General features: G+C 43.6%; 1 protein-coding gene across 2 annotated transcripts in view; it reads left to right on the top strand.

Annotated features, from left to right (window-relative positions):
• The window catches only part of LOC130589311 (E3 ubiquitin-protein ligase RNF220), a 55,943-nt gene that overhangs the window by 32,851 nt on the left and 7,624 nt on the right, over positions 1-15,468 (top strand). For both annotated transcript variants that reach the window (XM_057390613.1, XM_057390612.1), the window contains exons 9-10: positions 11,586-11,694; positions 12,819-12,893. In XM_057390613.1, the coding sequence (XP_057246596.1) occupies positions 11,586-11,694; positions 12,819-12,893 (184 nt within the window). The remainder of the gene's footprint in view (positions 1-11,585; positions 11,695-12,818; positions 12,894-15,468) is intronic.

Genomic DNA, 15,468 nt, shown 5'->3' with positions numbered 1-15,468 from the left:
TTGCAGGCCAGCGAGAGAGTCTGGGTTAGTGGCCCACTGGGTCACCTCCCATTTGTTTTCCTCAATTTTGTGTTGTCATAAATTCATTCCAGCCCGTTGTGGTTGATCAGTTTATCTCCGCCGGGGCAGGGAGCGCTGCGAGCATGATATATGGCACAGAGCATTGTAGCCAGCCTCTCCATGAATCACTCCAGCTGTTTGGTGTCAGCCCCAAAGCAAACAGGACCYGGCCGCTGAGCATTGACTACGATGAGCTCAGTATGGGAAGAGACATGACGTATGAATGTTTATTTAATAATTCTCTAATATTTCCAGCGGAGTGTGGCTGTGCCTTCTGGGAGGGGTGAAAGGGGGGGAGGTTGAAGAGGGAAACTCTAATCTGTTGGGGTGGGTCATAAATCAGGCAGACAACATCATTAATCAGGGATGGGACAGAAGTGGAAGGAGGTGGGACTGAAACTGCCATCCTCGTTGGGAAGGGGGCTGTGCTTTTTTTTTTTTTTTAAACAAATCTTGTTTCTGATTCCRCTTGGCCCCAGCCACGCTGCCCGCATAATAGCAAACCCGGACACAAGGCTGTTTAAGTGAGTATGCTACCTCTGCTCTGAACCTTGCAATACGAGCCTGCCAAGCATTAAATCCCTTTATAATTATCTTCTTTATATAACACTTCATGCTTATCATGCTTCATTGGATGAGACGCTTGTTGGGTTAAAAAGAGGGTTTTAGAGACAAAAAGCAATTTTATTTGTTTTATTTTCCTGTCTCCTCTYTCTTCCCCTTCCCCCCACCTCACCTCTTTCCAATCCAGCTGTTTTGAAACATGGGCTCTGGARTGGCTCTGACACAGCAGCACAGGGAGGAGCATCAGTTAAAATTAAACAAAGTTTAGATTAGAATCCTTATGCAAAAAGAGGTATGTGAGAGCYGTCAGGGAGGTAGTACTGTGCTGGGGAGACCCTGCTCCCAGACAGACGTGTCCAGGCRGGAGCAGTGTGAAGCCAGAGGATTAGCAGAGGCCTGAAAGGGAAAGAGCCACGCTTAAGCTGGTATGTCGGAGGAAAACAGAAGCTGTTGAGAATTCACACCCCAGGATAAGCGCTTCCCAGCCCTTCTCCAGTGTCACACCATTAATAGGCTTTRCTGGGAGACAAGAACATCTCATAGCAAAGACTGAATTAAAAAATTAACTTGAGTCATAAATGAACTAGGCYTTTGTGCTCTGCTAAGCGAGAGCATGATGCTGCTGGTGGGTCCAGTACTAGAGCAGCCCATGTGAACCTGGGAGAGGATTCGGGACACTGAACTGAAGTATGGGATTGTGAAAGCCAGGCTGAGAAAGAGCTGCTGGGCTATGCTACTTGTGTCCAGATCTTTATTAGGTTTWAGTCTTTTTCAGTAATTCAGTAGTATGTAATACTGTGTTTGTACCATTTAGTGGTGTTCAGTGTTGAAAAAATACAGAGATAGATGCTCTGTTTATGAAGTGAGGCTTTGGTATTACTTCTTCCTCTATGTTGTAAGAGTGGAGAGCAGAGAACTGGGCTGTATTTCTTTATTCTGCTTCCTCTTTTAACTGTTCGAGAGAAGTTGTATATACCAGTGATGATCTCAAACCTTAAAGTCACTGTGCACACTGAAATTGTAGCAGTGTCTAGTTCTTTGCAGGTGGTTAACGAAGCTCAGTGAGGCAGGCTCCTGACTGTACCAGCTCAGACCTGGGGGAAGGTGSTATCTCTGTTTAGTGCAACATTGTACAGAGGTTTGGTCTAATTTCATGCCTTGAGGGAGTTTTCTGTAGATTTTGACATCTTCATATAAGAAGGGACTCTTACTTCTGTTGAACYTGTGATGTTTTAAAGCTGAAGCATCTGCAAACCCAAGGGGGCTGCTGGCTTCAGGGGAAGTAGGTTCTGCATCCATGTCCCAYAGCTGGTGAAAAATCCAGGATAGAATTTTATTCCTACGTTGGGGCACAGTTTAGGTATCTTGCAATTTATGTCTCTTTTCCTCACCCTTTTTTTTTCTTTTCTTAGTTTCAGAAATGCTGTTAACTTTAATTTGTAGARTTGCTTCCTGGGAATGAAAAATCGATGGGGGGCTATCGCAGTGTGAAATTCGACTGTCACTATTGAGCTATAGAGTTACCAAGATGTCTTAGAAGGTAAAAAATAAATCGTGGCCCAGCAAGTGCTCAGCTGTGCTATTTCAAAGGGGATATGAGGCTGATGGTCTGTTAGAGGGTACTTCAGTTAGATGGATGATGATTCCCTGTGAAATATTGGAGTTATTCCATAGGTAAGAGAAACTTTAGCTTATAAAACACAAACAGCTGCCTTCTAGCAGATGAATTCTACCCTTAGATGTGTGAGCAGCTTGTCAGAGAGAGGTCTCGACCCTAAAATTAGCCTGTTGTGTTTAACATTGTCTCTGATGGAGCATTGTGGATCTTGCCGTGATCGTTCTGAAAATATTTTGAGGATGTGACTGTTTATTCACATCCCTTAGCTATGCTGCAAGAATTAAGAGGCAGGGACTGATACTATTTTTTTTAGGAAATGTTTGTTTGGTGCCCAGATGCTCTCAAGAGAAAAGTAACCATTATCTTTATGTAAGCTGCATTCCCTGTTTGGATGAAAATGTTCCTTTGAAGAGCAGAAAAGGTATCATGTTGTGCCCCATACGCTGCCAGTTTGCTGTCTCTGTCATGCATCTGCTGAGGGGCAGCCCTGGCTGCACAGGCTGGCTGTGTGCTGGTGGTGACAGGGCTGCTGCTTTCCTTGGCACTCACTGACTGTTGTGGCAGGACTCAGTAAGTGTTTGTGTTGTGCCAGCTGCTGTATGACAACAGGRTGGCTGTAATTACAGCTCTTGGTAGTTTATGCATTTCTTAAGCTATGGTTAGTAAGTATAAATACAAAATAGTACTTTAGAAAGGACGAGTTTGTATTACTTCTCATTAAACTAAATCTGGGACAAATGTATAGTGGCAGCAATTATATGTCTGACACTTGCATGCACAGTTGCAGTACCACTGACAGGGGCTTACTGCTGCAAGCAGGAGTGTTCGGCCACACTTAGTTGGAGCTTGGTAAAGATTTCCCAAAGAATTTAATGACAGAAGAATTCATTGTGCTTTTAGATCTCTTTGGCCTCTGTAACACAGAATCCAGCACTGCCYTTACAGAAGCAATGTAATAGCAAGTAATGTAATTAAAGTAGTTTAGTATCCATGTTGATTTTTGTCCTCACTCACTTCGGTGTCGATGTTTTTCCTAACCTTACACCCGTCTGCYACAGATGCTTCATCCTATTTCTCCATTATCTTCTTTTTCCTTTTTGATGATTTTGTCTGCAAAAAGCTGTTGTTTCCCACACAGTTGCATAAGCATTCCTACTTTTCCCTCAGAAGCCAGCTCTTGACCTGTCCTTCCACTGCACTGCTGGTTTCCTCTTCTAGCTCTGGGACCACAATTGGTTATATGATACTAATGTGCCCTGGCCTCCTTTAATAGCCTCATGTTTCTTTTTGAAGGCACAATTACCTTAAATGATGCTAATTCTGATCCTTTCTTTCCCCTTAAAGGAAACAGCAACAGTGTAAAAGTTCTAGGGCGGCAGCGGCAGTTGTAGGAAGCTGTCTGGAGGATGTGTTATCACACTGCCCTTGTGTGCCTCCAATCAGCGCTCATGAATGGCGGTTCTGGAAAGCATATCACCCCACAGTAAAGCCCTTAAAAGGCTATAGATGAATCCAAGTGCTGCTGTAGTAGCATAGATATTTCCTGTTTATTTCGGTCGTTTGGATGGGGGCCATGGGAGTCGAAGACATTTATTTAATTGCTCACAGAGGCTGGCTGCAAGACTCAGCTGCATATCCAGCCTTCTGAGCAACTTTCAGCCTTAGGAATTTGCTATTCCTCTGTCACTTCATGGATATTTTATAATTTTGTACCCAGATCRTCCAACCAAAGCCACCAATAATTCCAGACCAGCTCCAGGCCACAGTAAGATGACAAGTTACAGCTGCCATAAGTCTTCCAGTAGAAAAATAGACCTGCCTAGCTGTACATGGAGCTTGGTCATAATCCAAACATGTTTACTTGTGGATGGAGGCAAGTTTCAGTAGGCTGGAACCTTTAGCCTGCATGCCTCAACAAGAAGGAGCCTCATTTTCCATTTYCACCGCCTGCGTTTTGTGGCCCTGGCTTGCATTAAGCTAGACACTACAATGCACTCTCGCAGATCTGTTASAAATACCATTAGGGTCACCAGGATGACAGATACATTTGAAAAGTGAATTGAGATATTAACACATTAGGTGAGTAATTATTTCTATTTAGAAACATTGTTTAGAGAATCATTTTCTGACTCAGCCTGTGTTGCCTCAGCAAAACCTTGCTGTGGCAAACCACTTTTCCATAGCATGGCTTTTTCTTTTATCGCCAAAGCTGCTCCAGTAAGGCAATGGGATTGCATTTATTTTCTCTTTGGAACAGGGAACATAGTCTCTAAATCTAATCAGAATGACCCATGCATTCTTTCTCCCAGCTTTCATGTCGAACCATAATTGCTCAAATGGCACATTTAAAATTTTGGCGCAAGCTCAGASTTTCACTCACCGCCKTTTTAAATCAGTCCCAGTGGCCAGYGGATACTGTGTAGCCCTACAAATGCATCTAAACATGCTGACTCCGAGGCTCCTTCTATTCTGAATGATCAGCGGTGCCATCTGTCTCTGTTTTGATTGGGGCTGGGCACATGTGTCCCAGCAAAACACAGGCCAAAAAACGGGAAGAGAAAGAGCCAGCGCCTGAATTTACTTCCCGCTTCTGTAAAGACATTGTTGGGTTCTGTGTTATGGAGGCGGGGGAGATATGAAAGCAGAATGAATTCTTCTGTCATTAAATTCTGCAGGGAATCTTTACCCAAGTCCCTACTAAATGCAGCTTAAAACGCCTTTTTSCAGCGGTAAGCTCCCCTCAGTGGTATTGCGGTGGTGCATGCAAGTGTAAGAGAAATAATTCCTCTGTGGGGAAAAGAAGAGACAACATTTTTGGTTTGCATCAAGATGAAATTAGTCAGAAGCAAACTCTGAATTTGGCAAACAGATGCCAGTATTAACAAGTTGTGCAAGCAAGTATAAAATAGAGGCGCTCGTGACTGAGAGCGCCTCGGAGTCGTGTGTGTGCCCTTGCATGCACCCCGCTCCAAATTCACAACTTAGAACACGGAAATTAGAATGGGGAACATTGCATTATTCATAACTTGGCAACCAGAAGCCAGGGCACTTTGCCAAAGTAAACTATTCTCTATAATTACAGGTGAAGCAACATTCTTTAATATCTTACAATACAAAAACATACATTAATCAAGGAAAGAGGGCTTTTTTTTCCTAGAGGACAATAAATTAGCATCCTTGCCAATTTCCTCAATACATGTGACAATGTTTTACAGGATTATAAGTCAGCCTCTTTAAAGGAGGTTAGTCTAAAAACAAATAAACCCAATAAATGAGATTTTTAGCTAAATAAAGGGGAAGCCAGCTCCTAAAACGTTGATGTCTTGCCAGAAGATTTTCTTTTAGCATTGGCAGTCTTGTAGACCTTTTAGAGGGTCTAAACTTCACTTSCTGTGATTTGACATGGCTCTGCTGTAAACAGCTTTGCTGGGCAGTTTTCTACCGCAAGGGATGTGGCCCCTTCTGCTATAACCARCTCATCTAGAGAAATAAAATCTCAGTACATGGTGCCAGTCCGGTAGCCCACATGTTGTGGGGTGATTCGCTGTCAATCTGCCACCAATGCCTGACACTGRGCTTCTTTCAGAGACTTAAGATACTGAAAATGCCTGAGCTGTAACTGTTTTCTTTAAAAGCCACCTGTCACTTTTCTTCTTAAAAACTTACTTATCAGTTTGTTTTGCTTGTTAGTAGCAAAGGGGATTTTTCAGCTTTGTTATGTTCTTGCACTCCAGTAAGTGTAAAAGGCCTTTGAGTCTGTGGATCTCCCACGACTTCAGTACTGCTCACCCACATCTGCCAAAATAAACTCCCTGTATCTTTAGCTCTTGTACTTGCTGCAGGTGATGCTTGCTAGATTGAAAGTGGGAGCAAATTCTTTCATCTGGTTGAAAACAAAAGCAGTTCTTATCCTAAAAAACATAGGGGTGTTTATAGTTAGTGTTTGAAACTCAAGATAGGGAGTTGTGTTGAAGGCAATGCATGAGTGAGAGCTGAGACAGCACTGCTGTGCTCTGCCATTCTGCAGTGCTCCTGCTGTCCCAGAGCTGTACACAGTGTGTTACAGGCTAATAAAACAGTGTCTCTTCTCTGAAAGAGTTGCCCTCTCACMCAGATGTAAACTGGCTATAAGAAAAGGCTTGCAATTACATGATTGTGCACTGATATTGGGGTAATTTTATCAGGTCTTGAAGATTTGTGTCCCATAGAGTGAGGACTGCACCAGGCTTTCTCTTGTACAGCGTGGTAGTGGTTATGATAAATGTCATCTACAGCTGTGGTTGGATAGGGCCAGGGGCAATTTCTCTGCTCCTGGAATCTTCCTTTAGCTTGACTCTGCCTTCAAAGCATCGACCAGTCTGTTTCTAATATTTATGATATGTAAGCTGCTAGTGACATGACCTCTGCCCTTGGTGCAGGGAGGTGGCACGTATGTTCTGCTGGCTTCTCCACTTTGGACAAGGGAGGATAAAGGCTTTGTTTAAAAATAAATACATCACTTTCAGGTTTGTCAGTGTTACTGTACATTTTTCTCTCTGCCAGTCTGTGTTTACAGGCATAGGAAAGCAAAAATAAATGTATGAGGAAGAGAAAGGTCAGAATATCAAGTGTCAAAAGTAGCCCATGAAATTTTATTGGTGGTGCATTTAATCAGTGCTAAGCGTTTTTTACAAGGTACATACAAACAGTGGAATTGTAAAAATTTATGGAATGCTGTGTACAGTGTAGTCATTTATGAAGAAAGGAAAATTTATATCCAGTTGAAATAAACCAAAGGGGAATGTTTTATGATGACTTCTCAACAGCAGGATACATCAAATGAGATCTGGATAAGATGAGAATGGGGTATTTGCAGGGGCTTTTTTGAGGTTTTTTCCTGCTTCTTCAGCAGCTAACACTTTGCATCTTTCTGTGCCTCTCAAATAGGCAGGATGCTGGGACAGCATGGTGTTTGTGTTTTTCTGTACAGTAGAAAGGAAACACAAGTGAGCAGCTGCTACTGGTATCTGTGGTACAAGGCTCTTGCTCTTGGGCTGGTTCCAGTACAASAGTTTCTTGAGCAGCCCTTAATATCCAGCTGGGAAGGGTTAACCGAAGCCAATCACTCTGACATCAGCATTTTTTTTGTTTCCTTTTTGGTCCAGTATTTTGTTGATGATAAAGCACAGACTTAGTCAATTGAGAGATTCCAGAGCTGCAGAATCAGAGATAATTTAATTAACGGAATTGCTTGTGATTGCCCACTGGGACAGCGGGTAGGAATTGCTCGATTTAATTTGGAGAAACAAAGATCACATGCATGCTAATGTTTAACAAATAACCAGTGTTTGGGTTAAAGTWTTTTAGCGAAGAGGGGGGCAACCATTTCCCAGGGGAGATTTCCCTGGACGTGATTGCTGCCTAACGCCTCAAAGCTACAGATAGGTCCTTTTTCCTCTTCCATAGTATTTCTGTGCACTTCTTCTGGCCTTTCACCTGAACAAAGCAAGAATTTTCTCAGAGAAAGAAAGTGTTCTTATTTTCAGTGCTCTGGGGAAAATGCTGTGAATAGTAGAAAACTATGCATTGGGCACAAAGAGTGAAAATTACCACMTGCTGTCTGCCCACTCTCACAGACGTGCTCCTTGATACCCAGCATCCCCAGCTGTGACTGCCAAGGTGTAGAAAACTTAAGGACAAAGTCCAGAGAGAAGTACAGGACCCAGCTGCTTCCATAGGAGCACTCCCTTCCTGTTTTTACTGTTGTATAAACGTTCTCTCTCAGGCTCCCCTGTTTGTGGTGGTGTGACTGTGAATCTCTACTCCAGAGTGGAAATACTCTCTTGGTGCATCCTCAGCCAGGGAGGATAATTCAGGTATCAGTGAGGCCTCTCACACCTGCTGGAGAAGCGCCAGCACTGGGGCTCAAGGTATTGCTCTTGGCAGCAGTTGTGCTCAGCAGGTCTCTCTGGAGGCTGATAAATGACGTTATCCAAACACGTCAAATCAGAGCGCTGAGGCGCAAAATTGTTAAGAGTCCTCCTGCATCCAGCATGAGGTCAAGGCAAAGCAGAGAGMCAATTCCTTCTCTGTAATTCCCTCTGCCTCACTTGGCAGGGTAACTTGTACACAGCCTTCCCCTGTCCGTGGCGTTTGGCTTTCTGACCCTCACTCCACCCTGGCRTTAACCTGTAAAAATCTTGCCCAAGGCTGCTCCCAGCTGTGTCCAGGCAAGCGCACATGAGGTGTACAACAAGAGGGAATCCTGAGGGAGTTCCCAAGATTGCTGCTGCAGGAAGAGTTGCTCCTAAGCGATGCTTATCTTTAGGATACAAGCAGCAGGTTGACGGTAAAATGTCACTAAATGGAATGGCATGTGTCCCAAGTGTGCTGGCCACCACGGGAGCCAGACACATGGGAAGTGACTCTCGTCTTTATTCCATCCCTGGAGGTAGTTTCAGTTTCCTTTATTTACTAATGTTCTCCCTATTTCCCTTGACCTCATTTCCTCTGGCTTTTCGGAAGCAAACCATGCAATTATCGCTCACTTTGGGTTGACCCTTGGCCGCCACGTCCCTTGTTGCTGCTGCTCCGTGAGATTTTCCTGAAATCTCAAGTGCAAAATATTTGCTTACAGCCAAAGCTCCTACCTCTCATGTGAAGTAGGAGCTCTGTCTTCTGCACTGTGCTGTGTGTCAGGATTTGTCCTGTGAGCTTGCTTGGCAGGGAGAACATGGAGTTTAGATTCCGTCATAGCTGAGCTTTGATCAGTGCTGGGAGATATTGCAATAGCTAAAGCTCCCTCTTACCAATGCACCCCAGTCTTGTTAATAAATGTATATTTAACAATGTCTGGAGCGTATGAAGTGATAATAACTAAATCAATACCTCCCACATTGATTGTCCAGGATCCCTACAGCGTGACGCACGCAGCGGTGCGGTAATTTTCCAGCTAACTAGCACCCTGATCTACAGCCCTCCTATTGATTGGCCATTGTATCAGGCAGCCTCTGAGCATTATTGCTTATGCCTCTATTCAGCCTCCTTTTCTGATTCATTCGTTTATTACCAGACAGGTGCGATTATCTCAGAGATTTTCCGAAATTGGCCAATGGGGSTCAGCTGTTTAGATTTCTATAAACAAACCATTTTCTGTCTCCTCTGGTTGTTGCAGTGGCAAACTTTTCCTTTCCAAGTTTTGACTGTTACTGGTCTGGGACTGGGGATAAATGGGCATTTGCTTGTATCTGCTCAAGGAATCAACTTTTCTCTTTCCTTGCTGATTTGCCCACCCGCCTGAGGAAGATAGATAGCTCCACACATGGTAAAAGGAGAATTTAGCAAGGGTTGAGGTTCTGCTAGCCACCTGCTTTGGGCAGGAGTGAGACTCACTGCCTTTATTCATCCACTGCTCTTGTGCATGCAGGAAGGAGAAATGGATTCCCTGAAGTCAAATTCAACTGCAGCCTTCACCCAGCATCAGTTCAATGGTGGGCCAGACTGGAAGAGAAATAATTTCTCAGCCAACAATAATCTTCAAGCTATAAATAAATAAATCTGTTTCTTCCTTGGACAAAACTAACACCTTTCTAGACTTTCTTTGAAAATGCTAGCAACTCTTCCTTGAGGGTGAGAACTCAAGCTGGGATATGGTAATAATTTATACCAACAAGCAGAAGCAAGTGGGTGTTTTCACAGCAGGGAGGACTGTCTCCTACTGAAACTCTTTCATCTTGTTCCAAAGAATATTTATTGATTCCAAGACTTGAATCCACAGTGTCCCTGTCCCCAGACAGTCTTCACCCACTGGGCTATCATGGGACATTGGTATTTCTTTGCCTTTTTTGCAGTTTTAAAATTGTTACCATTTCCTAGCAGCTGTCACTTGCAATGAATCTCCTTCTGATGAAGAACTCAGCTCATGCAGAGCGTGTTTCATCTGTACAAAGGCAGGAGTAAAGTTGAAGGAGCTTTATAACACTGGGACTTCACCATATGCATTCCARCAGCTCCACTTTCTTCTGAATTATCATAATTAGAGAAATCACTCAAGATCTCTTTGACTTGCTCTGWTACCAAAGCCTTGGTAAAAGCCAGCAGAATCAGCTGATGGGAGATACCCCAGGTCCYTCCCTGCATGCCAGCGACAAGTGACTAATGAACAAAGGAGTGAGTGCCTGCCTGCAGCGAGAGTGCTGAGATTGCAGCTCACTGTACTGGTTGTAGTAATTCAGCTAGACCTGGGTCTTAGCCACCTGTTGATGAATCATCCTCTAAAAAGGTAGAAGACGTAGGTGCCACTGTGAGTTATCTTGTGATTGATGATGCAGCTTCTGGTGTTGAGATACTCTTCRGGTTCTTCTGAGCTGGTCTCTGCTTAGATAGGCTGGAAATTAMCTGACATATGTGAAAATTGTTAGTTTGTTTTGTTTTTATTCAAGCGAGTGAGAGCTTTAGTGTCAATGCTCTARACCTTTTCTGGGGAATACTTGAGGGCCCTGCCCTGTGCCTATGCTGTGTAGAAATAGGATTTTGCAGCTTGCTGGAGTGACACATCCTTGTCTTTAATGCTCTCTGCATCTCATCTGCTAAACATTGCTGTCTGCCCTTGCTTTTAGGTTGGCAAGTTGCTCTTTCCACCAGCCTTGCAGAACYATGAAAATACACTTGCCTGCCCTCAGCACAGCGCCTCTGTGACAAAAGAGATAATGCTGCCCATCAAAAATGACCCTAGGAAATGGGAAAGCTGAGATTGTAAAGCTGCCTTTATAGCCACCCTGTTGGCCCTGTGTCCAGTGCTTTTGGTTTYTCCATTTTTTTCAGTATGAGAATAAAAAAGCTGGGGCTTTCGGTAATATAAGCCATTGTGTTGATCCTGTGTAATGAGCTGATTTTGCATTTCACGAGGCTCATGGCCAGCAAAGGCCTCCATTCTCTAAGGGAAAGAACAGCTCCTATTGCCCATAAAAAGTTATCTCAGCWGCTTTAAAGCAACGTACAGAACTTTGTCTCAAACATGTGGTCCTAAGTAATCTCTTAAGGGAGACAAGAAAAAAGGCAGAAAACAAACAAAAAAATCCCAACAAAAATATGTATTCTTTAAATGTCTATGTCTTGCTCTGTATGAAGCTGGCAACCCCAGCATTGGTTGTGTTCTTTTGTGATGTGTTTGGAAGTGTTTAGAAAGAGACTTTAAAGAATTCACACTGTGCTTTTCAGGAATTCTTTTTTACCCCAAGTTGGATGTATTAGTTTGAAATACAACGCTGTTTCCTGTGCAGTACTTGTTGTGGGATCCTTTTCCCCGCAAACTCTTAACAGTCTTGTGTGCTCAGTGATGCTGACTCTCCATCATCTTTTGCAGAATTACAGAAGACTCTGCAGTGACAACATTTGAAGCGTTAAAGGCTCGTGTCCGTGAGTTAGAAAGGCAGCTTTCCCGTGGGGACCGCTATAAATGTCTCATTTGCATGGTGAGTAGCACTCCACTTGTGGTAATGAATCAGAAATGTCTTGGTATCTTTGCCGAGGAGGGGAGAAGCTTTTCTCCTTTTTCAGGCAGAGTGGGGAAACTCATCACCAATTARCCTTCCAAATTAATGTGTTAATAAYTGAAATTTCTGTGTGAATTACATTGTTTCACTGGTGTTTGTAGCTGTCCRTCTATATCACGGGCAAGAAAGGCCCAACTTAGAAGTCTTTCAGCCTTCCTGTAGAAAAMTCCCAGATATTAGCATCCACTTTCTGCACGTGCAGATTTACATACATAGGAGAGAGCAGAATCTGTGATCAGAGACTCACTGTCTCTGATTTGGGAACAGGAATGTTGCCTGAGCATTTAAAAGTTGCCAGTGCTCTCTGGTGATGCTGTGGCCTTCCWCAGGAAGGGCAGCAGCTCCCTCTGATGGTCCAAGCCTGCAGGGCTCCACATCTCCTGTTGGGTTTGTGTTTTGCCGAGAGCAGAACATTCTGCTTGGTGGAGAGCTCCCTCTGCAACATCAGCTTGATGCGCAGGCTTCTCTCTCCCAGCCAGCTCACAACTTGGAAATGTGGGAGTGCAGTCCTTTCCACTCATCCCACAGAAGGGATGACAGTTTGCTGCTGATTTCCAGAGGTTTGTTAGCAATGACAGAAGATACTCAAGAAGGCATTCTGCTGAAACAGCAGCAGCCTTCTTGGGATGTACTTAAACTGTTCCTGCAGAGCTATGAGTTGTGATAAGGGTTGATCTTACCCTGTCACTGGTTCTCATAAGATCTGGTGCCCTTTCTGATGAGAGTAAGGTAGGTGGCCAGAACGACTTCAGATGCTTTTGCGATAACTGTGCTGAGCCAGRTCACCACTTGAGTGGATTATGGGCTTCCAGCAGGGGTTCTGGGAAGCCTGGAAAAAAGACTGCAAGAGACATTATGCCATTTCTACACAGACATTACAAAAATAAAACTTCCATATTAGACAAGTTGGTTTTTTTTGAGCTAACTTTTCTAACACAATACAAGGCAGTGTTACCCACAGAGAAAGGCGTTGTGATGGGGTTAGGAGTGAAGAATCAGTAGATCCCTGCTATGGAAATAATCTGTTTGCTTCTTTTCCTCAGGACTCCTACACAATGCCCCTGACTTCTATTCAGTGCTGGCATGTGCACTGTGAAGAATGCTGGCTGCGGACTCTGGTGAGGCTCTTGACTCCTTTCTTGTTGACTTCCAGCCTCTTTACTCTTTTCTCAGATACTTTATTCTAGATAGCCACAGGCGAAGGTGCTTTTTGTTTTATTTTAACAATCTGAGTGCTGTGCTTGCAGATTTCCCAAGCCTGGCTGTTTAACACTCCACTCTAGCTTTGACATGAGAGAATTTTGTTTGAGTCGTTGTACCCAAGTTCTGTCCTGCCTCTTGCTTTTTCCTCCACTGCTGTGGGAAGAGCTCTGTGCCAGGGACTGCCGTGCCTTTCAGTAATTTCCTGGGGGGCATCCATGCAGAGAGGTAAAACTGTGAGAATGGAGGCCAAATCCACTGAGATTTCATGGAATGGGTAACTTCTGAGAAATGTAATACTCCCTTGAAGCAAAGGAAATCATCTTCAGGAGAGAGGATGTGGAAGGGAACTTTTATAATGTGAATCTATATTTTTTAGGTAAATTAGAATAGCACTGTGTGGTTTTCAAGCATATGCCAGTCTGTTTAGAAGATTGGGGACTACCTTGAACATTGAATAGGTGGCCCAGTGGAGTAGTAATTTATACATTTCTTAAAGGACATAAGGTTAAAATTTAAGGTGTTATTTCATCAAGTGTTTTCTTTCCCGTGTTAAAACAGTGGGCTTTATAATCAGCCTTTAATGTCCCCTCTGCAGCTGATTTTCAAGCTTTCATTTTGTTCAGGCTGGGAGTGGAAAATAGTCATTTGTGCTTTCTAGTTCTCCTGTTAGCAAGATGATACAGTGTTGGGTTGCAAAAAATGTAAGGGAATGCCACTCCTAAAAATTTGTTCCTGGAAGGCATTACTCTACTTTATAAAACATGTTGTGTGCTTGGAATTACGATTAAGCTGATCATGCTCCTTTAAATCCTGCCTTTTAAAAGTCTTGTCCAAAAAAAGTTACCAGGATGGTGAAGGGCCTGTGGGCTTCAGTACTAATAGCAACTCAATAACTTGGCTATCCCTTGGGCTGTATTTTATAGCTCTTCAGCTACACCCTGTACATTATATAAGCTTTTGTAAACATTTTAGCAGCATGTTATAAAAGACACATATGTGGGTACGTAGCTGTGAGGTGTCAGGATGAATGTGTGCTCTGCCAYCTTTGCTAAGTGGAGAGTAATCTTGTCTTTCAGTAGTGTTACAAGCACAGGATAAAGCACTGARTTCCTCTTCATTTTCTTTACTCTGAGGTCTTTGTCCTCTCCCCACCAACCTCAAGTTACATTCTAAATCTGTGGCACTGATTTCAGGCTGTTGTTAGGCTCAGCAGCAACTTAGTGCAACTTCAGTCAGGTCCCTTTTTGTCATGTTCAGCAGTCACAGCTGCTCATGAGAATGGAGAAACTCAGCTCCAGGTGCTCAGGGATTAACATTTCCCTTGCAGAGGGGAAGCCATTTCCCCCCTAGAATTCCATGAGAAATGTGGGCATGAAGCCGGCTGTGTGTGATCCACACATGGCTCTTCTGCTGACCAGGCAGGAGGGATGGGAACAGTCCAGCAAGACATCATGTTAGGGCTTGGCACTTGCATAGGGGAAGCAATTAATAAGTGACTACTCATGTGTTCCCCAGTCCTAGCTCTCCCTGCAGCCCCCAATTTATTAAACCAGGCCTTTTCACAAGGCATGCTTGCACTCCCTCTCCCATCTCAAAAAAATCTCCCAGCCTGTGTTCGCATGTTTCTAATGTAACCATTAAAATGTAGCCTGAAGACAGCAATAAAAACCCTGGAACGCCTTGGTGCTTTTGTGTCTTGATCAAAGTCAATGTGTGTAATCTCGTTAAGACTGCCCTCCTTCCCCCCTCCTTTTTTATGAATTTAATGGCATACAGCAGCTGGCTCAGTGTTTAATGCTTACCAACCTGCATTGTTCTAATTAAGGTATCTCCTTTTATTTCGGGCACAAAAGAGACTCTTGTTTTTTTTAACAAGCGAGGAGCTGTGGGATAGTGTGTGTAATAATCGCTGCTGTTACCTTACCCTGGGTATAAAGCTGGCTCCCCAGTGGGGCTGGGAGGAGGGAGCCTGCGCGTGCAGCACACATGGAAAGATTTGGCTGGGGGAGAGGGGCACCATTTTTCTTCTGTTGTGCAATAAACAATTTGTTGGAGTTAATAGGAGTTGGAGCAGGCGGGTTGTGTCAGGCTTCCGGCCCCTTTTGAACAATTTGGAGACCTGCCATCCATGCTGGTGAAAAGTCACCATTCTCCTGTGTGCCTGTGGTTCACGTGCCCGGCCAAGATCTAAGATTAAATTAGAGTATGAGTTTGTCTGAGAGAGCAAGGATCRTGTACTGAACAAGGCCCTGAAACTGAACACTCTAAGTGTTTAGAAGCACATCTAAACCTCTGTGGGGTGTTGTGAAGACAGRATGAAATTTGATGCTCACATGGTTTAAACATTTTCTAGGATATGATACAGTGATCTGAGCATCTGACTAAGGTGGTGTTTAGGGCACTGATGAGGATTGGATCTTAAAATGCTTAGACTTTATGAAAATTGATTTTTTACATTTTTGGCTCTTGATGTTCAATTCCAAATTATAA

The sequence above is a fragment of the Malurus melanocephalus genome, unplaced genomic scaffold, assembly GCF_030028575.1.
Source record: "Malurus melanocephalus ecotype Western Australia unplaced genomic scaffold, MMel_1.1 scaffold_28, whole genome shotgun sequence".
Taxonomy (NCBI): domain Eukaryota; kingdom Metazoa; phylum Chordata; class Aves; order Passeriformes; family Maluridae; genus Malurus; species Malurus melanocephalus.
Note: the sequence above shows the minus strand (reverse complement) of the source record. Positions and strands in the feature narration are given on the sequence as shown.